General features: G+C 38.4%; 4 protein-coding genes across 6 annotated transcripts in view; all 4 read left to right on the top strand.

The window, feature by feature from the left end:
• Nucleotides 1-54: 54 nt before the first annotated feature.
• On the top strand, nucleotides 55-1,389 carry LOC108597987 (pyrimidine-specific ribonucleoside hydrolase RihA-like). The gene is made up of 3 exons (XM_017984603.2): nucleotides 55-282; nucleotides 342-1,130; nucleotides 1,369-1,389. Exons 1-3 carry the CDS (start codon nucleotides 55-57, stop codon nucleotides 1,387-1,389), a joined length of 1,038 nt encoding a protein of 345 aa, XP_017840092.1.
• Nucleotides 1,390-1,634: 245 nt separating this feature from the next.
• LOC108597988 (pyrimidine-specific ribonucleoside hydrolase RihA-like) lies at nucleotides 1,635-3,380 on the top strand. The gene is made up of 3 exons (XM_017984604.1): nucleotides 1,635-1,862; nucleotides 1,922-2,690; nucleotides 3,328-3,380. The coding sequence occupies exons 1-3, from the start codon at nucleotides 1,635-1,637 to the stop codon at nucleotides 3,378-3,380; spliced, it is 1,050 nt and encodes a 349-aa protein (XP_017840093.1).
• On the top strand, nucleotides 3,219-5,323 carry LOC108598659 (coiled-coil domain-containing protein 22 homolog). Of its 2 annotated transcripts, none has more exons than XM_017985370.2 (2): nucleotides 3,219-3,376; nucleotides 3,439-5,323. In XM_017985370.2, exon 2 carries the CDS (start codon nucleotides 3,480-3,482, stop codon nucleotides 5,133-5,135), a length of 1,656 nt encoding a protein of 551 aa, XP_017840859.1. In that variant the 5' UTR covers nucleotides 3,219-3,376; nucleotides 3,439-3,479; the 3' UTR covers nucleotides 5,136-5,323. The 2 variants fall into 2 exon arrangements, with proteins under 2 accessions (XP_017840859.1, XP_017840860.1); XM_017985371.2 differs by having other exon boundaries at nucleotides 3,436-5,323.
• Nucleotides 5,324-6,917: 1,594 nt separating this feature from the next.
• The window catches only part of LOC108599571 (four and a half LIM domains protein 2), a 51,065-nt gene continuing 30,162 nt past the window's right edge, over nucleotides 6,918-27,820 (top strand). Inside the window, exons 1-2 of one of the 2 annotated variants that reach the window (XM_017986491.1) lie at nucleotides 6,918-7,010; nucleotides 23,539-23,624. In XM_017986491.1, coding sequence (XP_017841980.1) covers nucleotides 6,933-7,010; nucleotides 23,539-23,624 — 164 coding nt within the window. In that variant the 5' untranslated portion in view covers nucleotides 6,918-6,932. Of the gene's footprint in view, nucleotides 7,011-23,538; nucleotides 23,625-25,964; nucleotides 26,147-27,820 lie in introns of those variants that run through there. The other variant, XM_017986490.1, reaches the window with a different exon arrangement.

Genomic DNA, 27,820 nt, shown 5'->3' with positions numbered 1-27,820 from the left:
TGCGTCTACTACTAAATCATGTACTAGTTGCACTTTATCAAAAGCTAGAGCAGCATGGAAAAGAGCGAGCGTTATGTTGTCTATGACTGCGACATTGGCATAGACGATGCCTGGGCACTTAAACTGCTGCTGCGCGCTGAGGAATATTCCCAAGTCCTGAGCAGTCCTTTGGCTGCGCAAAAATTCAAAGTAAGGGCCATTACTTGTGTCAGAGGCAATGCTGAAGTCGATGATACAGCAAGGAACGCCTTGCGACTGCTGACTACGCTCAAGCGTTTAGATGTAAGTTCCAGTATTTCTTACTATCTAATATTTTATGAATAATTTAACTATCTTGGCAGGTTCCCGTCTATAAAGGTTCCAAGGAGCCCATAGTGCCCACTAGCTGGAAACCACACTTTGCTTTTCATGGGAAGGATGGCTTGGGTGATGTAGGCGATTATCCTGTAGTAGATGAGCAGGCTTTAATATCACAAGAGCATGCTGTATTGGCCATGTATCGTTTGGTCTGCGAACATCCTGGTCAAGTAGATTTCCTGCTGGTTGGTCCACTTACGAACTTTGCCATGTGCATTAATCTTTATGGCGATACGTTCTTAAGCAAAATTGGCAAAGTTTATATAATGGGTGGCAACATTTATGGCAAAGGTAATGTTACTAAAAGCGCTGAATTTAATTTTCGTATGGATCCAGAGGCAGCGTACATTGTTCTTGAGCGGCTTAAGTCACCAGCTTTTATATTACCCTGGGAAATTTGCATATCTGAGCAAGCGAACATAGCGCTGGACTGGCGCTGGCAAGTTTTGGGTGCCTTACAAACGGATTTTGTTAAGCTTATGAATCGTGCTGAGCGTAAAATTATACCAAGAGGTTGTGTCAACTGGCTACCGTGCGATCTGCTCTTGGTTACTGCTTACCTATTTCCAAGCAAAGTAATTTCTCAAATCAGTGAATTCTATGCTAGTGTGGAACTAAACGGCGCACAGACACGTGGTCAAATGGTTTTGGATCATAAAAAGGGAAAATTAGTGGACGATTTCCATGGCAAGCCAGTTAATTTGAAAATTATTCAGAAAGCTCAAACGGAGCACTTGAAATTAATAATTAGTTGGGCAGCTGAGTTGCCAGACGTGGGCATTGAGAAACTGCTCTCAAAAGAAATATATATTTCTTTAATGTAAAAGTGTTTAAAATATACTTTCATTACTAAACTAAACATTTAACTGAAATCAATTAAAAAAAAAATCAGGTTTTCTTTTGTTTGGTGAGTTTGTAATTTTATTTAAAATTTGTTGGATGGCGCCACAACTCGTTGGGCCATGTAGAATCTCTGTTAAAGATTGTTGTATTTACATGCACTGGAACTAGCTCACGTGCGACTGCACATGAACAAAATAAGTGAATAACAGCTGTTAGTTTAAATATAAATATAGAGGCTACAGAGGCGCTTCAAAAAAGTCTGAGGTAATGTGGCGACAGTTATGATAAGAACTAAACGCTAATCAAAAGACTTATGCTTTTTAAATTGTTTTGTGGTTTTGTAATTGTGGTTTTAGAAATAGAAAATTGGTTTAAATAGCTGCGTCTACTACTAAATCATGTACTAGTTGCACTTTATCAAAAGCTAGAGCAGCATGGAAAAGAGCGAGCGTTATGTTGTCTATGACTGCGACATTGGCATAGATGATGCCTGGGCACTTAAGCTGCTGCTGCGAGCTGAGGAATATTCTCAAGTCCTGAGCAGTCCTTTGGCTGAGGAAAAATTCAAAGTAAAGGCCATTACTTGTGTCAGAGGCAATGCTGAAGTCAATGATACAGCAAGAAACGCCTTGCGACTGCTGACTACGCTCAAGCGTTTAGATGTAAGTTCCAGTATTTCTTACTATCTAATATTTTATGAATAATTTAACTATCTTGGCAGGTTCCCGTCTATAAAGGTTCCAAGGAGCCCATAGTGCCCACTAGCTGGAAACCACACTTTGATTTTCATGGCAAGGATGGCTTGGGTGATGTAGGCGATTATCCTGTAGTAGATGAGCAGGCTTTAATATCACAAGAGCATGCTGTATTGGCCATGTATCGTTTGGTCTGCGAACATCCTGGTCAAGTGGATTTCCTGCTGGTTGGTCCACTTACGAACTTTGCCATGTGCATTAATCTTTATGGAGATGCGTTCTTGAGCAAAATTGGCAAAGTTTATATAATGGGAGGCAACATTTATGGCAAAGGTAATGTTACTAAAAGTGCTGAATTTAATTTTCGCTTGGATCCAGAGGCAGCGTACATTGTACTAGAGCGGCTTAAGTCACCAGCTTTTATATTACCATGGGAAACTTGCATATCTGAGCAAGCGAACATAGCGCTGGACTGGCGCTGGCAAGTTTTGGGTGCCCTACAAACGGATTTTGTTAAGCTTATGAATCGTGCTGAGCGTAAAATTCTGATACCAAGAGGTTTTGTCAACTGGCTAACTTGCGATCTGCTCTTGGTTGCTGCTTACCTATTTCCAAGCAAAGTAATTTCTCAAATCAGTGAATTCTATGCTAGTGTGGAACTAAACGGCGCACAGACACGTGGTCAAATGGTTTTGGATCATAAAAAGGGCAAAATAGTGGATGATTTCCATGGCAAGCCAGTTAATTTGAAAATTATTCAGAAAGTTCAGGCGGAGCACCTGAAATTAATATATAGTTGGGCAGCTGAGCTGCCAGACGCAAGCATTGACAAACTGCTCACAAAAGAAATATATATTTCTTTAATGTAGAAGTGTTTAAAATATACTTTCATTACTGAACTAAACATTCAACTAAAAAAAAAATAGTTTTTATTTGGTTTGGCGAGTGTGTAATTTTATTTAAAATCTGCTGTATGGCGCTACAACTCGTTGGGCCATGTAGAATGTCTGTTAAAGATTGTTATATTTACATAAACAGGAACTAGCTCACGAACGATTGCAAAAGAACAACAGAAGTGAATAACAGATGTTAGTTTTAATAAAAATATAGATAAGCAAACTTATAACTAAAAATCAAATATATCATATGTGTTATCTAATAATTATCGTACGGTTTCCAGTATAAAAATTAAATATTAATTTATTTATATATGCTATATTTTTGGATATAAGCAGTTGCATTTACAGACTCAAAAATGCTAGATTTAGCTACAAATAGGTTAAAATGCCAGCACTGGTTTCTAATCTCAATGAACATAAACTGGATGAAGCACACGAAAATTGTAATTAAATTATTTTAATAATTAAAAAAGTTAAACAATATGCGCCGCACATAACAAGCTTAACTATAAAACTAGCATGTGGAATTATAGACTCAACGCAGCAGCTGAAGCACGAAGAAGAAGAAAAAACAAAGACAAAGTAAGAAAGCCTTATTGCAATTGCCCAAATATTAAATTTTGCTTATATTTATATGTCAGCAGCGCTCATATAAAGGCGTATGCAATTAAGTTACACGTAAGCCATGGAGGAAGTGGATAAAATTATACTACATCAGCTGCAGCAGATTGATGAGAGTTTCACTGAGCCGCTGCTGGACTTTACGCCGGAAATGGTAGTGCGAGCTGTGTCCAGTTGTCTGCTGGAAATGTCTAGCAGTCCCACGACAGAGCAGCTGCCGCGTAAGCTGCCCGCAGCGGTGGCACAACGCTTTAGTGTGGCCACCACGTTGGCCGAGCGCTGCAAGCAGTGCGGCTACAGAGGCGACATAGGCTACCAGACCTTTCTGTATCCAAATGCAGTGGAGCTGCGTCGACTGCTTATGTTTCTCATAGAGAGACTGCCACGAGAGCGTCAGCACTTGGACAGTCTAGCGAACAAGGATCATGCGCTTAATGCCAGAGAACTGTTGCAACGTGAGGTGCGCAAGAAGCTGGCGGAGCAGCTAAAGGCGCCCTGGGTGCCGCAGTTTTGTCGCGCTGTGGCCAATCGTCAAAAGCAAGGGGACAGCAGTCAGTGCATTGAATTTAGACCACACCTAAATCTAAATGTGCCAGGTGCAGACTTTATGCAACGCAGCAAGGAGGTGCAGCAATACTATGACCAGCTGGCGCCCAATTTATTTGAACAGGTGGAGGCGAGCTCATATGATCTGATAGCATCTGTGCTGCACAAGAATGATATGGAACGTTGGGGTGATAAGCTGCCCAAGACATTGCTAAGCATGAGTGCACCCTCAGAGGAGGAACCGCTGAGTCCTTTGCCAGCTGTAACGCAATCGTCCGACAAACAGCAGACCTTGACGCCGGCACAGCAGCTCAGCGAGCAGGTGCAGCAGCTTAGACAGCAGGCAGAAACATTACTGCAGCAGAGAAAAACACTGAATGCCAGCATAAGTGCCTTGAAAAGCAGAGAGAGCGAAGCTTCAGCGGAACTGGAGCGCTTGCAGTCTACAATGAAGATACACGAGCGCAGCTGCCTGGTGCTGGCAGAGCCAGAGGAAAATATAGCCAAGCTGGAGACGCTGCTGAGGGCGACCGAAGCCAAGCGTGAAACACTAACCAAGCAATGGCAGGATTATCGCCAGCCCCTGCTTAGCACGCTTGAGAGTCTGAGGTCAGCACAGCAGACGCAACAAGTGCAAAGCGTGCGTCAGAGCATTGAAGCCTTGGAGCAGGAACTGCTAGCCAAGTCACAACTACACAACGAATTAACGCTGCGCAGCGCTGCCCAAACGGAGCTGCTGCCACGCAAGGAATACACGCGTCGCATACATGAGTTCATTGGCAACATACGCAAGCAGCGCGCGGATATCTTCAAAGTGCTGGACGACACGCGTCAACTGCAGAAGCAACTCAACGTAGTCGCTGCTCAGCTGGAGCGTCAGTTTAACTATACAGATGATCTGTTGTTTCAGAGCGCCAAGCATGATCTGCATGCCAAGAAGGCATACAAGCTCTTGGCCCAGCTGCATGCGCATTGCAGCGAGCTGGTCGAGTGCGTCACCAATACGGGTCAGGTTAGCAAGGAAATACGTGAGCTGGAGGTGCAAATTGATGCTGAAAAACTCAAGAATATCTTGACCAGCTTGCAACAGATCACAGCGGACATTGAGAAGTTTGAGCAGCATATACAGCAGCTGCAGACACAAATACGCACAGTGGAGCAAACTGTTGATTAGTTAACACATAAATGTATGTATGTATTTTAGTCTCTCCAACTTATTATGTTTATTAGTGCCAATTCTAACGAAATCACTTACGCCTAGCGTTAGTTAACAGTAGCCAACATTCAACTTAAGTTCTAAATAAACGGACCATTAACATTTACAATATTTAATCAAATTATAGTCAATATATACTTTTAATAAATAGCATTTCATAAAATCGCCGTTGGTTTTCAACTTATTTTGATCCAATTGCATAGATTTGTCATTGCAGTGTAAATATTCTGTTAACCGGCTACGCGCGCTCTCTCGCTCTCTTTCAATGTTAGCGCTCTCGAGCATGCGCTCATGTTATACTCTACGCTAGAGCATATTGATGCAAGTGTGTAGTAGAATGTTAAACACTAATTATGCATTAACAAAATATGAAAATGGTTTAAGTATTACATTAGCAAGTAGTAGTAAGTATATAATGAAGTAACTAGTGCTGCTAACATTTACTAAACTGTATTAACTGCTTGCTTAGTAACTGTAGAGTATGTATCAAGTCGCTTTGTCAGCTGTGTTAAGTACGTTGTTTTCTTGTTGTTTCTTTCACTCCAATTGCCGTTTATTTCTTGTTTTTCTTTTGTTTCTATATTCGAAGCGTCAGTTAAAACTGCCGGCTCGCTATCCCCATCGCATGGGGCCGGCTCTGTTTTTTTTTTAGTTAGTTAGTTGTTGCTCGCCATTCGAACTGTACACAACAGTGCGGGAGCGTCGTCGCGTGCTTCGAATTCGTTAAAATTTTTGTTGATTTACTTTCGTTTGTTTTTCATTTAAAAGTAAATGTTACGCTTTGTTTTGAAGCCGCCACTTGGAGCGCTGCAGGGCACTTAGGAGACAGCGCTCTCCTAAAGGGTTTCTAAGCTGCAAAAAAATAATAAATAAGCCAAACAAAAATTAAATATAAATAAAAGCAGCGTAACTATAAAAACATAACAAAAATAAAAGCACTTGAGTGTGGCTGAGTGCCGTAGCGTGTGTGTGCGTTAGTGTTAGTGTTGCGCCCTGTGCCGCTCCAGAACTCGTTTGTGGCCTAGAGTTTTTAGGTTCTTTGCATGCCGTCGATAACGAGTTAAACCGGTGTGCGTGTGTATGTGTGTGTGTGTAATTGTCTGTGACTGCTTCTGTTTGACTGTGTGTGTGTATCTCCTTCAGCAAACTGTTGCGCTTGGCCGCTGCTGCTGCTCTGCTGCTGCTGCTGCTGATGACGTCGCCGGCCCTTTTACGTACGAACTGCGGCGTCATAATTACAAAATAAAAAGCATAAAAAACGAAACAAAGCCAAAACAAAACGAAAAATAAATGCAACTACATTAATTGAATTTCAATTAGTCTTGCCAGCGAAGAAGACTGAAGGTCAGGGCGCTTAAAAGTAAAAGAGCTATCATCAAAATTAAATAAGAATAAAAAATAATTGTTGGCCAAATTAATTGGCATGCCGGCCGGCTTGAGTTTAACGCTAAAAATAGTTATGAAAGCATTACTAACGGTAAACACACACACTCACACACAGACACATGCAGATAGAAGCGTAGCAACAATTAATAAATTGCTCGTTGCTGACATTTTTAAACGTTTACGCAATAATTTGTTTATAACAAAAAAGTTTATACCGTGACAAGCTGATAAAAAAAAATATGTTTAAGTGAAATTGTTAATAAATTTTTTTTCCAGCACGCAATCAATACGTGAAATTAGTGCAAACAAAAGCAATATCTACAACGAGTAATAAATAAATAGCAAAAAAAACACAAAATTATTATAAACATGACACCTTCGCCCACAAAGGAACTTATGAACACGTCCACAATTTCAAGGCGTCCACGCGAGGAATTTGCCGAGAAGGTGAGTACTACAGTAGCCTTAGCAATCACACTCCAGCGCACATGAATATAAACACCTATTGGCTATTTATAAACGCTATTTAATGTACTTCCTGTATTGCTTTGTCTGCTTTAAAAAAATATAAACATTTCGCCTGTAGGTCTTCTGTTTGATTTTCAATTTGTTTGCACAATTTACAACCGCTGCACTATATAGAAACGATCATAGGCTATTAACTACGAAACTTTGCATATTTATAAACTGACTAATCAATGAAAATCTATAAAAAAAAAAACACACGTATATAATATATAGACAAGCGATAAGATTATGGCCATTTGGAACTTTTGATACATTGATTTTTATTCCATGACGTCAAATTTATTTAAATAGTTGCAACAATTCGAATTCTAAAGTTTAACAAGAGGTCAGAACAAAGCTTAGCAATACTATAAACATTTTAATATGCAAGTGTGACTGGAATATTTTTTACAGTTTAAAACGCTTTAGCTGCTCATATGTTAATCATATTATTTATGGTGTGTTTTGTTTGTTTGACACTTTCACAAAGATTTACAAGCTCCAGCTCCAGCTCTAGAAATTATCAGGGAAGGGCAAACGCTTTAGCGCATGAGTTCTGTTTTTTTTTTTTTGGAAAGGTTCTAGATACATATTGAATAACAATGTATGTGGTCAAATATATTCAATTTGTTGCTAGATTTCCTGTTTGTCTAACTCTAGCACAAAATTTGAATATCAATTTTTTTTTATTGAACTACAGTACAAGCTCGATAAGATAATACGCACAATTAGGTTCGGAGCAAATGGGAAAAAATAAAAGAATTAAATTAGAAATTTTCAATAATTATGCGCATGAATAATTTTTTAAAAAATAAAGTAAAATGAACTAAGCAGTGTCCCAAAGAATTTATAAACTAAAATGTTCATAAATTCGTGGCTTACATTATTTATTGCTTGAATTTTGCGTTACATTTTTTAATTTTTATTCACATTTTTTATGTAAATGCGTTGCAAATGAATTGTTCACAATTTTGCTGCACTTGCTAAATTTTATTTGCTGGAGCTTGAACTTGTTACTCGCTTTTGCGACTGTGGGAAGGCTTTGTGTTAAATAATTTTGTGTTATTTAAGTAGCGTACATACGAAAAAAGAAAAAAAAACAGACAATATATACATATGTTTATATGATTACGATTACGTCTGGCAGTCATGCGTCCAATGCAACAAATTTGATGGCATTGGCCATGAAGGCAATAAATACAAAACGAAGAAAATGGCTTATATTTTTATTTATATTTTTATCGCATGGCTTTTTGGCTTTTGCCTTTTTGAATGCGAATCGCATTGGAGTTTGTATCATCAACAAATTTCAAGCCGCAATTTCTGTCGTGCTAACAGCTAATTTTGCATAAGGAATAAACACACACACACATATTGATGCATGTATGTGTGTGTGTGTAGAAAGGAAGCAATGTTGAAGCATTTTTGAGTTTTTCAAATACATAAAGCCGACATGCCCGTGCGAAATCTGATGCAATCGATGAGATCATCAACTAAACGAACCTACAGCAAGAATTTAAGAGCAGCAACAACAACAACAACAAAAGAGTGTACCGAACCAGAATCGACGTTTAACTCGTACGTAAAACTCACACGAGCGTAATGAGCCGACAATAATCAGCATCAAGTATACGAGCAAAATTACTACTACTACTACTACTTGTAATGATAAAAAAATAAAACCCATTTAAATTTGCCTTTAATTTCGCAGAGGCGTTAAGGTTAGCATAAATTCATTGTAGAGCTACTTGAAAGACAAGCAAAAAGGAATGCAAGAGATATCAACACAAAGCAACAGTTGCTTGAACGATCTTCAGATACCCTAGAGTATTAAAAGAATGAAGAGTATAAAGAGAAGAGTGAGCTTGTAGTTTGGCATGTAAAAACATAATTAGTAACTTTGCTATTTATGGTCTTATGATCTTTAATATGCTAATCAAACTTTTAGCTTGATACCATTTTATTTAAACAACACCATCTATAGCTATTTGTTTTAAATTTTTTAGCATTTAAGGATTTTTTAATAAATACATATGTATGCTTAAAATATTTCCCAAGATCCGCTCCACAGTTATATGACTGAAAGATTTGCTGCAGACTTCTTTATACAGTGCTTAACTCATTATTGAATCTCTGCCACTTATTCCTATAACATAGTATCAAATAAATTTAGTTTTAGCTACTGCATCTAAATTTTGAACTAATCAAATTTCTTTCAATATGTCTTTAACATATTTCCTTGTCGATCGATATAGTTTTATATCTCGATAGCCTCATTAGAGCATTATATTCAATTTATTGGAACAACATAACCCTTAAACTTTTAGCCAAACTTAGTATCAGCTACTTCTGCTACTTTTTAACTATATAAAGTTAAAAGAAAATAAATCAGTTTAAAATATTCTTAAATTTTTGCTACTTTTGCTTAATAGCTTAAAGTTGTTAACGATAAATTGAATTTCTTTCTATAGTATAACCTCATACCTTCACCCAAACTTAGTTTTTGCAGGGTATCTACAACTGCAGTTAAGTCTTAACTCTTCTGCTGTTTTACTTCAGCGGTGGTCTCTGCTTTTGTTGTTGTTACTGTTGCTGCATCATCGTCGTCAACTCTTTCGCAATTCCTTTGCAGCTTCACTTTGCTTGCCTCTTACTTTCAATTTCTGCTGCACAGTGCACAAAACTTAAGAATGGTGACTGAAGAGTCACCAGTTCCCATTTTTTTGTATTTCTGCTTAAAAACTATAACGTTGCCCTAAGTGAGTCATCAAACTGAGCTCATCTGTGTCACGAGATATTCTCGAAATTGTGTGGCTTTTGAGCTGATAACTAACTATAATATATAAATTAATGCACTTGCTTTTAATTGGAAATCAAGATTTGCAAACGTTCGACAAGTTGACAACTTTTTAATTACATTAACAGTTTATATTTTTTTTCAACGCAGCAGCAATTAATGTGCAAATCTGCTTTGAAGTTTATAGAACTCCCGACACAACTAAATTAGGAACAAGCATAACATCATTATCATCAACATCATCAGCTGCTGCTGCTGCTGCTGCTTCTCTGGTAATTGTTGCGTGTCGCTGTTATATTTCCCAAGGGCGTGTTGTTTCAAACTCTGCATACGGCTAGTGGCAGAGGCGGACACACACACCTTTCCCAGTTGACCAGGTGGCCAATGCCTAGTCCATATCATGTGGCATGTGTTTGCGCAACGAGCTGCTGGCACGAACGCTCGCCCAGGGGGTGGCAACTGCTGCCCCCAACCCCAACGCTTTGCTCTATATGTGTGTGTGTGTTTGCTTTTGCTATTAGAGAGGAACGCGTATTGCAAATGAAGTTAATTTATTTATAGCAGCCAACAAAAAGGTGCTCACTGCCACTAGGCTTGACCTTAAGTTTATTTATTTAATTGCAGTCATGCCACTGTTAATAAATTCTTTAAAAATTTATATTTAAATTATATTAAATTATATTACTGGCACTAGGCTTGAGCTTAAGTTTATTTATTTAATTGCAGACATCCCGCTGTTAATAAATTCTTTAAAAATTTATATTTAAAGCGAGTGCAAGCAAAAATATTTTAATTAGTCTAAGCAAGCATAAAATGCAGTTGTCACAACTATTCAAATTTTTAGTATTCATCAAATTGTTACAAATTTATTTAAACTTGCAGCTTAGCAAAAATATTTTACTTTTAAGTTTGTATTCAAAATTTGATTTTTCTGCTTTGATTTTCTTACAATTTGTTACAAATTTATTTAAGCAGCTCAGAAAAATATTTTACTTTTAAAAAAATTTGATTTCTGCTGTTTTTCTTAGCGCTTAACCCTTTGAAGAGCTTTTTGCTTTTATTTGTAATTTAAATAGATTTTCGATTGAGTTATCAAGTTGGCATTTTATTTTCTATCAATTTAAACGCAGACCTAGCACATCAATAGCTTTAGTCATAGCCTTAGCCCTACTCCAAATTCCTTTGTAGCCTGTGCCCAAAATTCCTGCAATTAACCTTTATGTTCGCCTCGTCACCTTTGCGCTGAGCTCATCTCTAGCTCTAGCTGTAGCTGTAGCCTTCGCTTTAGACCTTTTTGTGTCTATTTACAGTTTAGTGTGTGTGTGTCACTTTGGGCGTGGCGCGTGTGGCGTGCGTGCCGCCCATTGACAGCACGCCCTCAATTCTGTTTGCATGTGTGCGCTCGAGTATGCATAGATATATTTTTAATATTATTAATTTAATTGATTTTAGCTTAAATGGCTTTCATTAGCTGCTGCTGCTGCTGCTGCTGCTGGGGCACAGCAGCTGGCAAAATAGCCAGAATTTTTATTGCAGCGCAATTTTATTATTTAGATTTTGTGTGATTGTTATTTTTAGACATTTTTAGTTGGAAATAAACATGAAAAATGTTTATTTTATGCTAAATTTGCTACACGCCCGACTTCGCAGCGTTTCGCGCCCCACACACGCAGCTGCCACAATAAACTCGTCAAATTCAATCATAAGTTGCGTAGATACTAAAGTTGCGAACTTACATAACCCCAGGCCAATCCCCAGCGATCTTGAACGACTTTGCAATACACTTTGGGCTCAAAAAGCTTTAAACAATAAAAAAAGCAACGTTCAGAGCTAAGCTGAGGATATGCAAAATAAAAGTTGCTAATGCACATTTAAATTTGGTTTTAAAGAAAAAATGACTCAAACTATACCAATTTTGTATAAAATATATAGTATTTAATTTTTAAAATACACTTGGGGCTTTGAGCATACCCTTTTGATAATTGTTGTAGTCAAAGTGTATCAAAAGAACCGATTGGCAACAATTAAAATTAGTCAGACATATTTTTAACGCATTTTTGTTGTGCTGCTGCGGTTTGTTTAACTTGAAATCCGATTTAATTATGCTTAATCACCTGCAGAGTCAATGGCCAAAAAATTATTTGGCTGTTGATATATTAACTCATTTTTTATAAATTTTGTACATTTTTCTCTCTCGTACTTTCACCGGCTTCAGCTATTTTTATTGCACATTATTAAACGTTTTATTGAGACTTAAACTCGTTGCAAACTTGTTGATAATCTTTATTGAAAACTCAAATGCTTATGCTTAGTTATCAATGTGCGAAACTTGTTCAGCGACAAAACTTGTCGCTAAAGTTTACTTTTATGATTATTATTAATATAAAATATGCTTCAGTTTGGCTACGAAATTTGACTTTTGGCTAATTGGCAAAGTTGTGGCAACAACAACGAATTATGAGTTAAAACTTGTGTATTTGCCAATTGGTAAATGAAATGAAAATTGTTGTTGTTTTTTTGTTTATGCTGCTAAAAATAAAATTTAACGTCATTGGCTATGCTAACTGCCCAAACACACACACACACACACACACGCACACACATAGTTGTTGTTAATAGCCAAAGCTAACGAACCAAACTCTAGGCAACAACTCAACAATTTTTTGAGTGTGTCTGCAGCTTTTGCTATTGCAGCTGCTCCCACCCCCTCCCTCCCCCCTCTGCACATTTACAACACTTTGTGTGCGCTGCTTAAGCATGCGGCATGGCCTTTCTCCAAAAAAATATTCAAATAAAAACACAGTCATGAGACTAAAGCTGCGGCTGCGGCTGCGGCTGAGACAGTAAGCGCCACAGCGAGTTGCAAAGCTCGCGTCATGCGTGCCACTTGGCACCTTTGTAGATAAGACTGAGCATGTTGGGTTTACACACGTGGGTTGCTTAAGAAGTTGCGCAAGTTTTAGTTGTAGTACAAAATTTATTATCAAACCAAAGAACTTCGTTTCAGTTTTAGTTATAATTAATTGTTTTAAATGACTCTGAGGCATAAATATTTGATAGCTGTTAAATAATTTGTATAAATTTGTTAAGCAAACAAATTGAAAATATTTAGTTTATCGTTGTTACAAGTTCAAATGCTTGACTCTAGCTTTGCATAAATTAGTTATTTACTATAAAAACAATTGATCTTTATATCATAAGCTACGCAGTTTATCACTTAAATTGTTTTTATAACTTCGAATGCTACAGTTTTGACTGTAGCTTTGAAAACTGTTTACATTTTAGCATAAATTTGTTAATTTATTATAAAGAAATTAATGCTTATATAAATTCTTTGAACTAATATAATAAGATAATGCCTTATGACGCTGAATTTCGACTCTTTCTATTTCTTGCTCTTCTCAATTGCTTTATTTGTCTTTAAGCTGCCCTCGCATTTTTTTCAGTATCTCGCTCTGTGGCATGCAGACATTCGTTGGTCTATTTTGGATGCCGCTTCATGCAATGCCGGCAACTGGTCACGTTTCTGTTTGTTGTAGTTGTAATTGTTGTAACTGTTGTTGTTGTTGTTGTTGCGTCTGTGGCCTCAACAAACGGCTGGCCTAGCCACAACGTTGGAGATTAAGCGCGGCTGCCTCCATTTGCTGTTTGGTTGGCTTGGTTAGAGCTTAGAGCTTGGCCAGCTGTGCAGGTCGCTCATAACTGTAAAAACACGCTCGCCCACTTCCTTGCGCTATACACACAGCGAAAGGAACTAAGTGGGGGGGAAAGAGAGAGGGGCAGCTTGGACATAGAGACATTCACATGTGTGTGTTTGATTTTGTGGTTTGGTTTTCATGATTGCCTCATTGCTCTCACTACAAACATGTGTGTGTGTGCCTGTGTGTGGGTGTATGTGTGTTAATTTTTAATTGTGCTAAATGTGCACATAAATATCAACAATAATAATATATATTTATGTGTGTGTGTGTCTGTGTAGCCATTCACAATAATCACAATTCACAATTTTCAATTTCAACACCCACCCATAATTTGGCTTATTTGTGGCTACGATTGAATGAAGCGTGCGAGGGGTGGAGTGGGGGCTTGTATATTGTCAGCTGTTGCCTTTTGTTGTCTGACATTGGCACCAGCACCAGCAGCAGCAGCAGCTGTCATTGTAAGCAATATCTATGCGTATGTGTGTGTATCTGACTTAATAGCTGATAAAATAATGTAACAAGCGTTCGTTCGTTTATGGTCAACGCCAAAGCCTCTTGTGTTGCCAAATGCATTCAAAATGTGTCAAATGCTCATTGGGCTTATTATCAATTGAGTCGGGAGGGCATGTATAGCAAAAGTGACAAGCACAGACATGTTTTGTCATTGTATTAAATGGATATTGTATACTTTTGTATTTTTTAGGGGGCTTCATATGCTGAGAATTTTCATTAGAAACACATTAAATTACATTTCAAACAAAAGCGCAAAGCGCGCAATTTAAATTCATATAATATAATGTTGCTACTCAAATTTTAATTTAAAATGCAGCAAAATTCCAGTTTTAATACAATTTATTGGTTGCTGAACTTTAAGCAATTGTCTTTTATGGTATGTTGCTTATTTATTTATAATTTAGCTGTTTATAATACTTTGAAATATTTATCTACACTTCAACTTGAAATCATAAACATAAATCTAGCGCAAATTGTACCACTTTGATCAAATAAATTCCTTAAAAATAATTTGCAATACATCTTGCGTTTATTTCTCACCTCACTTTTCTTCATTTAATCTGCATTATTAAGCACTAAACAAATTTATTTTATACACAACAATTTGTTGTGCCATTGCATATTTTAGCTTTTCAGCTTTTAGCACACACTTGTGTATTGTTTTTTAGCATCTTTTCATAATAAACATTGTGCCGCAACACAATAATTCTTTTGCCTTGGCTGCTGACCAACCCGACCGACCGACCCACTGCTGTGTGCTGTTTGCTGTGCCTGTGGCATTCAACATGAAAATTCTTGTGCGAGATGTGCTGCAAATAAATGAGAAACGCTTTAAATAAATATAAAGTACACAAGTTTTGGTTGTGGCACAGCTCTCGTCGCTTTTCTATGGCTTACGAGAGCCTTACTAAGGCGTTTATGGGGAATTTCGCTGCAAGTGGCGTGAACTTTTCTTTAGACAACCTGCTGTGTGCCACAAGAGCAGAGCAGAGAGCAGAGCACAAGCAGCAGCAGCTTTTGTGGTTGAACGCAAAGACTGTTTGTGACTTGTTGTGCTGTATTTCAATTTCAATTTTTAGCTTGTAAAACAATTTGCATTGCCTACTTTGAAGCGCGCGCTGCAAATTGCGCAGTCAGCTCAAAAGTAGGCAATAGCAAATTACTTTAGCTACGCAAATGAAATTGATTTATGCATTGTGCTATTAATTTGCTGCATTTTGCTTGATTTAAACCACTTGGGTATACCCCAAGCATAAATAATTAAATTTGCCGCACAGCTGCTGCTGCATTTAATAGTCATCAACATGCGTATACGTAATATCTATAGATTTAATCTGTGTGTGTGTCTAATGACTCGCATAAAGCCAGGTTCTGGTTTATTTTTATGTTTTTGACGAAATCGGAAGCGAAACAAATCAAATGCCACAAAAGCGAGCGACGCGCACACGCGAAACTCAATCACTCATTAAGCTTGAACAATGCTTAGGTGTCGAGCAGCAGCTTAACATCAAACAAAGAACACTGCACAGTGGTACACAATAGCCAAAAATATGCAAATTGTTGAGCTAAAGTAGCATAAACAAAAGTATTGCAAGCAATTTGTATAAATATGTTACATGCCTAGTTTTGTACCACTGTGCAGCGCATAAAAACGCTTTGTGTGTACTTCAAAAAAAGTTCAGCGTGTTGTTTAGTGTTTTTTTTTGTTAGTGTTGTGCATTGTGCTAAACGTTAATGTGCTAAATGAGCTGCCAACAGCCACAGGGCGACGACTATTAACTAATTAGTGAGTGATTTGGTGCATAAATTACGCAACGACTAGAGATTAAGGGCTAGAGCAAAGCAAACACACACACAGCAGAGAGCGCAAACAGCTGGAGAGCGAACTTCATAATGATGTTAAGTATACGCCAAATTGGTCAAAACAAAACGAACGACAACGAACGCAGCCGAAGCTCAAATGCTAGTGATCCGCAGCCATAACTTGACTGAAGTTGAGCGCGGCTCGAGCGACGCTCTGACAGTTGCGCGTTGACTGTTGACGACTTAAGTACGTAACGTGGCCTAAACGGATTAGCTGAGCTGCTGCGCTCAAGGTTGCCAACATGTCTGGGTTTTTTCGCAATATACGCACCTCGCTGGGCTCAAGAAAAAGCAGCTCACGGGATACGACGCCAGTGCGCTCGAGACCGGGCAGCGTTATAAGCTCCAGGCGGGACTCGACGACGAGCTCAACGCTACAACGTGGCGACACTTTTATTATGCATGAATCAGAGCAAGAGGAGCCTCATTCGAACAGCAGCACGCTGGAGAAGAAATCGAAAAAGTCGAAAGTGTTTAGCAAGTTTAGCACATTCACCAAGCGCAAGAAGACGCCGCCGCAGCCGGAGCAGGTGGCAAGCTATGAGCATCATCCCAGCGATACAGCCACCAATACTTACTACAAATGGCGCAGCGACAATGATCGACTGCTCGACTATGATGCGCAGGCGGATCCGTTTAATTTTCTGTACGAGCGCAGTCAGGGCTTGGATGCGATGCAGCGTCAGCCGAGTCTGGGCAGCAATTCCAGCGGCAGCATAGACAGCAGCACCTATCGCAAGAGCAAAACGCCCACGCAGCTGCATGAGCAGCTGGCGCAGCTAAAGCATCACTCCAAGTCGGATCTGCTGGAGGAGCAGGATGAGCGTGAAAAATACAAAACAGTCACGTTGAGCAGCTTTCGCAAAAGCTTTCGCGATCGCCTGTTGCAGCAGCAGCAGCAGGCGCCGCATAATCCCGCCTGGTTTGTTGAAGTGCCGCCGCCGCCGCCAGCTGCGGCTAAGCAAAACGTATAGGCAGAAGAAGAGGGAGATCGAGCCGGCAAACTTTTCTGGTTTGTGAGAGTGAAGAGAATGATGGCGGCGCCACAAAGAGTCGGGCGCGTCGCGGCTCGGGGCTGCGGCGGGCGTCGGTAAGGCGTGCGGCGGGCTGGCCGAGCGGGCGGCTCTCGGCGGGCGCCAGAGACGGCAGAGATAGACTGTTCGCGTTTGCACGGGCATCAAGTTCGTCTGTGTGGCGTGCTCTGCGTGCGCCCGTCCGATGCGCGAGAATTAGAGATGTAGAGAGGGGCTCTGAGTAGCTGCGGCAGTGCGGCCGCGGGGCGGTGTGCGGGAGCTGGCGCCGAGGTGTGGGGCGTGGGCCAAGCCCGGAGATGGTGGCCAGCACGTGCACCGGGAGAGGTACGCTATGGCGCAGGCGGGGGCTGGCTTTGCGCAGGGTCGAGGCAGCCGGACGGGCCGCGGTGCAGGGTGCGGTTCCCGAGGCGCGAAGCGGAAGGAGCGGCCCAGTGCGCTTGGCGGAGAACAAGGCATAGATCAGGAGGTTAGCGAGTCGCTGTATGCGGAGAAGCTTTTGGGTGCAGTCAGGTATTGCAAGCAGGTTTACAACTACGAAGATTGCCTGTGTGTCCGTTCGCGGGGCGCTTTGCCCGACGCGCTGGGTGGTCATGGAAGGGTTCTGCGCGGGAGCAAACGAGAGAGCGGCACAGGAGTGCCGAGACGAGGCGTGGCAGCTGGCAAGTGCCGCAGCTTGTCCATTTACCTACTTTGGGTGGCCACTACAATGCGCACATTCATGTGCTCGCCGCTCATGGCGCGATAATTGCGACCAAGCATGTTCAGCGCAAGCCTCATCTGCTTATTTTCGCCTCTCAACAGTGCGCGCTGGCGTGCGTTGCTAGCGTAGGCGTTGCAGATTTGGGTGGGCGTACGTGTGGAAGCAGCAAGTAGAGGCAATCAAACAGCGAAACTCGCGGGTGGCTGGCCTCGCGCGAGTGAAGCGCAATACGTTCGCCATAAATTAATTTCTGGCTTGAAAGATTTCGAACTGACGCGAGGGCTCGATTTAGGGGTCTAAACAGACTCAGCAAGTGTGTTAATAATCTAGCGAATATATGGTGGAAGATATGGCGTGACACGAGCTGCAATTAGTGGTATATAATGCTAAAATAAATATGTGTACTAGGAGGGGTAATGGTGTGAGAAAAACGAATAGGGGGAGCGAGGGCCGAGACGGAAAGTGTATGTGTATTGTGAGTTTGCTCTGGCGGGGCCTGAACAGATAAATTCAGAGTGTCTTAGGGCGTTTAGATTAGTAAGATGAGGTGAGTACTGAGAAGGGTTTGGGTACGATGAATGTGTGAGTTAGTTTGACCGTGGCTTAGGAATGTGTCTTGACTGTAAATCAGCGACGTAGTGTTGAGCTGCTGTAGCTGGTAGGGATTTTTTAGTTGGTAGGTTTAATGCACGAGGGTATGTGTGATAGTGAGCATTAGAAGAGAGCTGTGATTTACTATTATATTTAGGTGTGGCAGGTTAGGTGTGGTGCGTAGGGAAGTATGTTGGAGTGTGGGAGTACATAGTTCGATTTACGAGAGGGGAGTAATAGTGTTCGTTGGATCGGAGCAAGCAAGACAAACTGAGTCGATATAGCCATGTCCGTTTGTCCGTCTTAATATTTGAGCAACTGCTTTTCAGCAACTACATGAGCTAGAGTAACCAAATTTGGTATATCGGTGCTCCTATATCCAAACCTGAACGATTTTATTTTATTTTTTTTATTTGCTCCCCCCTCCCCTGTAAAAAACACGATTTTAAGCCATTAAAAAATATTTAAAATTCAGAAATAAGTCACAAATACGGCTAGTCATGTTTTCGACTGATTCCGAAAATTTTAGAAAGTTCGGGTTAATAACTTAGAAGTTATTCACATTCTAATTTTCAATATAGACAGCGGGTTGTACATTTATTTTTATAATTTATTCACACTATAGTTAGTAGCTAAAACGTTTTGATTGAACATTCTTCTTCTTTATTTATTTTACTTAATTTACCTTTTGTTAGGACTTCACTTTGTTGTATTTGTTGCTTTACTACGATTATTTCTCACGCTCCCATCACTAATATTGCTCCGAGAGCAAAGCTCAAGCCTTAGATGACAATACGCAGTACTTGCGTCATTTGGCAAACAAAATTAATAACATTTATTTATTTTGTTTATAATGATGATTTTTACTACGAACTACAAATGATAGAGCAGCGACAACAGCAAAAGCCAGACATACAACATTTGTGCATTAAAAAATTATTATAATTAAATAAATAAATAAGCAGCGCAGCATATGCTGAAAAATTGATAATTTTTGCAGCTTTTGTTGTGTGTGTGTGTGTGTGTGTGTGTAAATTGTTAATTAACATTTGTTAACATGACCTGTGGCCAACTTTTTGCATTGGCCATGAGCAAAGACTTAAGCAAAGATATTTGATAAGCGCTTTAATTGTCGACTGACAACTGTAAACTAAACATATGTATATTGTTTTTTTTTTTGTGACTAAAATGGAAATAGAAATGGAAATGTGTGTTGTCAGTTGGATTACGTGACAAGCGCTTCAATTGTGGACTCTACTAGTGCAAAGCAGATGCTACTAATAAGACCTTATTTGGGTTAAGTATATTTAAAGTATATTTAAATATATAAAATGACATCAACTGCTTAAGTCAATATGGAAATCAAACCAAATATGCATTCGGATTTAAATGATTCATAAATGTCGCAGCAACTGCATAAGTTGATTGAAACCTTATTTGTTTAAATTTTATACGCTTTTAGTCAACAGCTTTGTTTAATGTTTATCAACTTGTGAGCAACTGTAATTGAGGTTTTGCTTAATTAAAGTTTAACTGTTAAAAGTTAAACAGTCAAACTGATTTTATTGCTAAGTTAACTGAGTATGTTTATCTACAATCTTATTCTTAGACTCTGTATATATGTGTGCAAAGGGTCTTTTAGTTAGCAAAAGACTTAAGCTATAATTTATTAAAAACAAAGCTTGAATTTATATGCATTTAATTTGTTAAAAAAATCAAAATAATCATTTGTTTATTTTTGCTTTTCACATTTCAACAATAATTTATGCATTAAAGCTTTTATTTTTATGCGCTGTTCAAATTTAAATTATAAATTATTATTATTTATTTAATTGCATATTTATTTATATATTTTATATGCTTATATCCAGCCCTTAATATATACAGATCCATATCAAATTGTCGCCTTTCTCTCTTGCTGCTTTATTTGGCTTCTATCGATAGATGAACCAAATAGCAAAGTTCATTAGCTAAGCTAATTTTCTGCATTAAACCAAAGTCGACGGAATATATATACCGCATATATATCACTTTCTATTACGGCCACAACGGGGTCAACCGCTGGCCAAAAACAATTCGCATTCAACTTTATACTTGGCAACAACAACAACTGCAAGCAACGATCATAGCTAATTGCTAGTTAGTCGCTGCCTCTACGCATGATCTTGAACTAAATTATGTAGACACCCAAGTTGAAAATTAGTTGTCTACGCAACGTGGTTTTTGTTTTGTTTTTCTTGTTGTTGTTGTTGTTGTTGTTGAAGTCATCTTAACTAGACTGTGAAAAATAAATGTAATGTAAACTTTAGACGCCTAACCTCGCTTATAGAGCTAGAGCATTATCTGAGTTTTGACGCTTGCTTGGGGTCTCTTGCGTAGGTCTGCAAACAGGTTAAACACTCCAAAAAAAAAATCAACAACGACAACAAATGTCAGTCAGAAATCGTGTTAATTAATGCGAATTTTGGTTGCTAAAAAATCAAGAAGTGTAAGAAAAGCGAGCGACAAATACGCTGCTAAAAAAATAGTTAAAATTAAGAATTATTTTTACATATATAAGCAACAATATAAAAAGTTTGAACTAGAAGTTAATATCATATAAAGCAATGTTAAAGCTATCAAAAGTGCTTAAAGTCATTGAAACATTTCGAACTTTTGCGAGCTCGAAATTTCAAACTTTCACACAAAATCAACTTTAGCTTAAGCTCAAAATTAGTTCTAAGAACCGTCACATTTCCAAAAATGTCACATTCAACATTAAAAATTCCAAACACCTGCAGCTAAGCGTCATAAAAAATTACAGTAATGTTGCTCAAAGCGAAATTTTGACGCGATCCCCAAAAAAAAAAAAAAAATAACATTACCAACAATTTCAACTTCAGTAAATTGTTAATTCCGTACTTCAACTCGAGACTGTTTGTGCTTTGTATTTATGATTTAACTGTGTGTGTGTGCCCCTTCGCCTCTTCCTCATATATTGCAATAAACAAACAATTACTCGCTGCTGTTCCTCAGTCTTTATAGAATTATCTGTAGCTCGTCAAGCTGGCGGCTTTGTATAAAAATTTCCAAGTAAACCGAAAGCCGGTTTTTTGTTTTTATTTTTTTGTCGCGACCTACGGACTTTTTCTATATATATAATTTATATTTTTTATTTGTGCTTTGTTGACTGTTTGGCAACACTCGGCGCATAGCGTCATACGAAAGTTGAACGCATAAGCAAATTATGTTTGGTCAGAACTCAAACCGTTAGCGTAGGTGTTTGACTATATAAATATGCATATAGTATATAAATTTATATTTTAGACTATCGCAGTGGGCAGTTCAAGTTCTTGACTCATTCATTTGTATGCGTTTAATGCTTTACAAGTTGCCCAAATTGGTGGTTACAACATATTTGTGAGCTAGTTTATGATCTTTGAACTGCGTTTAGAATTTAGTGAGTTTTTATGCTTTAGCACGTACAAACTGTAGAGTTTTCAGTATGACATCATTTTGCATAGATTAACATATTAATGTTTAAGCAAAATGAGTTGACTGCATGGCCTACAAAAAACCAGATTTAATGTACTTTGTGTGTAGTGAAGTGAAAACAGAAAGTATATTAATTTTATTGCCGGCAAACTTGTTCTTCAAAATAATTAAATTATTCTAAATTTGTCTAAATTGACGAAAGTATTTAAAATTTGTCCTATAAATTATATAAGTAGCTTATTTTATGGCGCGCAAGTTGTTGTTAAAACAAGAGCATTATTCTGTATTAAACAGTGCATCAATATAGTTACTAAACTTTCAACAATTGTTAACAAATATATAATATTTATTATATATTTTAAAGTCCTCAAAACATAGCAATTTTTTATATTGCAGACCACTCGAAATTATAGTTCGAACTTTAAATTTATTTATTAAGCAATTGTTAACAATTATATTTAATTGAATTTTAATTAAGAATAATGTTACCAACTGCAGCAAATGTTTAGCAATTTCCTGGAAATTTATATTTATTTTGAGCTTAAGCTTAATTGCATTTTGTTGCGGTGACTCCCCTTAAAAGTAAAAACAACATTTTGTTGCAAAATTTTAGCTGCCGTCAGCTGCTGCTTTTGATATTCGTTACTATGTAAATCGCCTTTTCATATTTTGTCTTTTATTTTGCCCGCAAATGAGGCAAAACTTTCGCTACTAATGTGACAAGCGAAACGAATCGACTGGGCGTCGACGCTTCTAATGCATTAGCAGGGCAACTACTATAAATTTATAGATTTATTGTCATTGTCATTGGCGCCTAATTGGCACATCATTAATCTAACTGAGACTGCGACCAAAGCCAAGTGGCCCTATGCGAGCTTTTGTGGACTCTTAAGTGGAAGTCAAACATTTGCACAGCTTGCAACTTGAATGCGTTGAATGTTTGGTGAGAGCAGCGCTCTATTGTTGTCAAGCAAATGGCAATTCCATGCATTCATGCCCACATATATTTGCCTATGAACTAGGTCAGCATCGATTTTCAACGCGACGTGTTACAATTATCGCTGCTAACCGAAAAAGAAAAGAAGAAAAATGTTGCAAGTGTGACGCCAGTGTCGAGTCGAGTCGACTGCACTCTCAAAGGACATCACATGAATCTTAATTCCTGTATGAGCGCCAAGCCAATGAAAAGCAGAGAGAGACAAAACAAAAGCAAACGACATGGCAGCCAAAATAAAAACGTGCCAAGTTTATTTTTGTTGTTTTGATTTTTATAGCCCCAAAAGTTTAAAGTGGCTGCTGTGAAATTGCATCAAAATTTAAATTTAATATTGCAGCCTGCAGCTTTAGCTGGCGCAGTTCGTTGACTGAGTGCACATTACATGCTTCCTATTTGTGTTGCAAGTTCCGGTTGCAAAGGTTTTTGGCTGCCAAGTGCCTCAGCTTGACTATTGACCTTAGTACACTTTAAACTGCCCCACCCCACGCCCTCTGCAGTTTGTTGCAACTTCAGTTGGCTAATGGCTGCAGTGGTCAGCAGCAATTGCAATTGCTGCAGCTGTAGCTAAGCGATAGAGTGGGGCTTGTGTCCTGATGGGCGCAATGGCGCGTAAATGAGCAGAACACAAATTAAGTCGTGTAAGCTCGTAAATTGCTTACCCTAAAGCAGTACAAAATGAAAAGATATCAGAGCTTGTGCTACTAGTAAAAATAAATAAAGTTTAAATTAAATTCATATATGTGGCAGGCTTTTCTTTTATTAACTTACTAATTAAAGTTTGTTATTCTTTTCGCTTAGGGTGTCATCATACGTGAAGTCGACGATGGAGTTCGCTGTGAGCAATGCAAAACAGAATGTCCTGGATTTGCAGCACACGATTGGAGGTGAGTGCTAATCATAGCTTAACGACTAAGTCATAAGTTAGTTGAAAATATTTATTAATTTTATTTGAACTAAGATTTAAAATGCGCTTAACCCAAAGCTGTATTCCTCTATAATATTTTTAATACAACGTATACGCAATAGCAATAGCAAAAATATTACGTATACGCCAAGTAAATCGCAACAACAGAACTGTTCAATTTGTTACCAGCAGCTGTGTATTTTTTTTAAATAGATTTTGCCCTCAAAACTTCAGACTAAAGTATTCTTCACTTAAATCAAGCAAAATATTTCGTATACGCCAAGTAAACCGCAGCAGCACTGCTCTTGCCTAGCTATACCAATTTAAGCGACGCCACTGTAAAAGCTTTAGCGTTAGCTTTGCCAAACTACCGCCAGATGGCGCGCTGGCACGCAATTTGTTTATTTATTACGCCTGCAATTTAAAAACAAATCAATACTTTTAATTTATTTGCCACAGGCATTTGGCCAAACCTACATAACCAACAGATAAATAAATAATGCGTCATGCCAAAAAAAAAAGAAATGTATAAAAGAGCGCTTGCCAAAATATTTGTTGGCCATAAAACTTGAAAAGCAAAACAAAAACATCGAATTAAACGTTATAAACTGCAGGCCAAAAGTTTTTCTGGCTTTGGCTATAAATGATGACAATGCGCTTTGGGATAAACCCATAAAGCTAAAGTGCATTGGTTTCTAATTGTAAATTCTTGTTAAATGAATTCCCAATTCCTGTTGAGCAGCAATCACTTTTGCCAATTGGCAAAAACACTTAACGTGGCTAAAACCGACACCGGGGCAACAGCAACAGCAACAACAACAAAAGCAAATTCAAATAGCGCTATTAATTTGCGAAATTAGTTTGTCTGTGGGTTGGCGCAATCCTTTGTCTAACTGCGGTTTTGTCTATGTGTGTGTGTGTTTGTTGTTTTCCTTATATTTTCATTTTGCCAGCGAACGCTGGACTCATGCCAAGTTAGAGTGTTGACAGGGCGTATGCGCAATTTTCATTTTAGCTGCTCGATTTGTAAAACATTGATCATCCGCCATGTACTATGTGTGGGCAGCTATAATTCACTTTTTTATTTTGTCTTATTGTTGCCTTTTGCTTTTATGTGACTTTTATGGCGCATGACCGAGCGCTACATAAATAATTATAGAGAAATTCTATAATTCTACAAATTATTTAAATCGTTTGCTGTGGTTAGCTAAGCAGTTAATTAAACCAGCTTAAGACTAAACATAAATATTTGTGTGCAGCTAAAAATAGTTTTTCCTGTGGGAAACATGAATCACAAGAGATTTAGACACATGTAATTATTTAAAGACACAAAACTATTTTAAAAATAACAATTTATTTTTTTTTATCAGCGCTTGCAAAGTGGGCGTAGCTTGATAAATCGATCTGCTTGCCCTCAAAGTCTTCACTCAATTAGCTTGAGTGAATCTTTGACTGCATATTGTCAATTAAAGTTGAATAAAAAGGCCTTGACTTGCTTTTTATTGTTTACATTGCTTCATAGCTGCTGCACTTGAGCGACAGAATTGATTTTCATTTGACAAATTTACATACAGTGGGTCTTGTTTGTAATTTCAACTGTATGTGTTGTATGTGTGTGGCAACGATCATTTGTCAATTTTGCTTTAGCTCAAGTTCAAACTGTTAACTGTGCATGTTTTTGCTTTTGTGAATTGTCTGCTTGTTTCTTTTGCAAAGTGAAGCAATTAAACGGTAAATGCAAGAAGAGAGCGAGAGCGCAAGTTGCGCTTGACATTGAGCGCGTGCTCGTTGCGCTCTGTTAAGCTAACAGCGCATGTTAACTCTCGCTCGTAGTTAGTCGCTCTCACACTCTATTGCTGTTGCTTTGAACTCACGCTCAATTGCAGGCTTGTGGCCTTGTTCGTTTGTCTAACTCTGTTAAGCTAACAGCGCATGTTAACTTGCGCTCATTTTAGTCGCTCTCACTCTCACTCTCTCTCGCTGCTGTTTTGAACTCACGCTCAATTGCAGGCTTGTGCTTGTTTGTTTGTCTAACTTTAACAGTTGTTTTTAAACAAGCGCTTGCTGCTGATCGCCGTCAGCCAGTGTTTGTCTAAGTTTAGTTAGTGTATGTGCTTTAGTGCAGCTGTGTTTAAGAGAGTTTTGCACTCTCTTTCTTTACGCTCACTGCTTTTGTTTGTTTGCCTGTTTGCTTATCAGACGAACGCATTATATATGAGCGCTATAGATAGCTGAAAACTCAGCTGTCAAGCATTGTTTACATTTTAAAGTTGCCTTCGCAGTTGCTAACACGCGGCCTTAAACAAAAGACAGCAACATTAGGCTTTGTGCCAAGATGCAGTTAATATGTGATTTATATCAAGTGCAGCCAGTGTTGGTCAAGAAGCAGCCAAAGTTTCCGACACGCGAGCGACACATGGCCATAAGACGTAAGAAGTCAAACACGCTAACGTTAACACGCACGCCATCTGGCGGCAGCTTAGGCAAACAGCAAAGCAAACGGTAAGTTCAGTGTATTGTGGGCGGCGGCTTCAATAGCTTGTTAATTTATTTATTATAATTAGTTATGGCTAAATCACTTCGCTTCTGCAATCTTTAATAAGCTGTTTGGCTTGCGGCCAAACTGTAATTTATTTGGCGCTAATTATAATGCGCCTTAATCGATCATTCATCAGTTGCTAAACTTGCTGAAAAACATGCAAATATTTCTATAAAAAATTGCAGCCGAAATGGTTTTTATAAATTCACACACAATTAGTTTGCATATATCTGTCTGTTATTTTTTTTTATGTTTATTAAAAATATTTTTGCTAATTTGTAGCGCATGAGGCGAAAAATAAAAAAAAAATAAATGCTTTAGTTATATGTCAATCGACCTGTGCGGCGCCCCCATTAAACCCAATTAGTTGGAAATTTGTAGCCCACAGATCGTAGCTGAATATCAATGAGTGATATTTTTTAACTTGAAACTACAATAAACACAGCAGTGTTTGGACTTTTGGTTGGGGCATGTGATGTTTGCCACAAATCAAGGCAAAAGTCAAATGTTGTATAAATAAATGCAAAATATAAACGAATAGCGCATGCTCTGCTCCGACTACAACTGTAGCTACAATTTTTTTTAGTGTTTGTAGTAGCAAAACACATTATCTAATGTAAAATAATGGACTTAATGGCCGGCACACAAAAACAGATTTAAGCGCCAAATGTATTTGCCTTTGCCTTTCCGCTTTTGCCTGCGTTTATTTTCATGTACGCACTTCTCTAATATATATTTATGTATTTGTTTTTATGACTGTGTCTGTGTTTGTGTCCATTCCCCAGCTGACCCCACAGCGCCGCTCCTTTTTGGCAGGTGTAATTATACGCGCAGCCAAAGCAAAATGACAGACACATGCAACAGACACATTGGTCAGCTTCATAAACAAACAAATACAAATATTAGAAAGAAAAACAGAAATAGCGTTTGCATCTGTGATGAGTTAGTAAGCAAGATAAATTGGGTGGGCTGAGCCCCCCCACATGATATTGATGAATGTGTTTTGCAATAAACGTTGCACAAATATATAAATTATATTCTACTTAAATGCCTGAGCCATATATTTTATATTAAACACAGCCAAAATACTTTACATTTGCTGTTCTACTTTCAATTGTCTTTGCCCATAAAATGCTGTCACTTTTATAATGCCATAAAGTAAAGCAGCAATCAACGTTATATCATTATAACAATATTGACATATCTCTAGCATAAAGTTAAGCTGCGCTATCTTATTAGCTCTTAAATGATTAAACGACTTTCAATTTCAAAATACGACTAAAGTCACGTGATTTGTCTCTCTCACTCACTTTGCGCCTAAACGTTTTTTATTTATTATCAGCAATTGCAACTTTTTCCGGCATGTAGTATATCTCTATACGTATACGTAATATTGTACCTTCAATTAATAAGCAACAACGTCTTGGTCACGTTTTGCATTTCGTAATCGAATGTTTGGGCAGACGGTAATATAATATTTTTCTCTGAGCGCGCCCATTAAAGGTTGCCTGCTTATCAAGTTGATAGACAGCAAGGCGACAACTCGGAAGCGGTAGGGGGTGTAGGCCATGTGGCAAGTAGTTGGCCTGTGGCATGGGCAGAGGCGAGAGTTAATAATGCATGCAATTTGTAAGGCT

This window comes from Drosophila busckii, chromosome 3L (genome assembly GCF_011750605.1).
Source record: "Drosophila busckii strain San Diego stock center, stock number 13000-0081.31 chromosome 3L, ASM1175060v1, whole genome shotgun sequence".
Lineage (NCBI taxonomy): Eukaryota > Metazoa > Arthropoda > Insecta > Diptera > Drosophilidae > Drosophila > Drosophila busckii.
This window is presented reverse-complemented; position numbering and strand designations above follow the sequence as displayed.

What these genes read in the sequence shown, in the direction of transcription:
- LOC108597987 (XM_017984603.2), top strand. Translation starts at nt 55, where the DNA reads ATGGAAAAGAGCGAGCGTTATGTTGTCTATGACTGCGACATTGGCATA. An exon ending in CTACGCTCAAGCGTTTAGAT is followed by an intron (nt 283 to 341) that starts GTAAGTTCCAGT and finishes CTATCTTGGCAG; the next exon opens with GTTCCCGTCTATAAAGGTTC. An exon ending in GGGCAGCTGAGTTGCCAGAC is followed by an intron (nt 1,131 to 1,368) that starts GTGGGCATTGAG and finishes CACTGGAACTAG; the next exon opens with CTCACGTGCGACTGCACATG.
- LOC108597988 (XM_017984604.1), top strand. Translation starts at nt 1,635, where the DNA reads ATGGAAAAGAGCGAGCGTTATGTTGTCTATGACTGCGACATTGGCATA. An exon ending in CTACGCTCAAGCGTTTAGAT is followed by an intron (nt 1,863 to 1,921) that starts GTAAGTTCCAGT and finishes CTATCTTGGCAG; the next exon opens with GTTCCCGTCTATAAAGGTTC. An exon ending in GCACCTGAAATTAATATATA is followed by an intron (nt 2,691 to 3,327) that starts GTTGGGCAGCTG and finishes GTGGAATTATAG; the next exon opens with ACTCAACGCAGCAGCTGAAG.
- LOC108598659 (XM_017985370.2), top strand. Translation starts at nt 3,480, where the DNA reads ATGGAGGAAGTGGATAAAATTATACTACATCAGCTGCAGCAGATTGAT.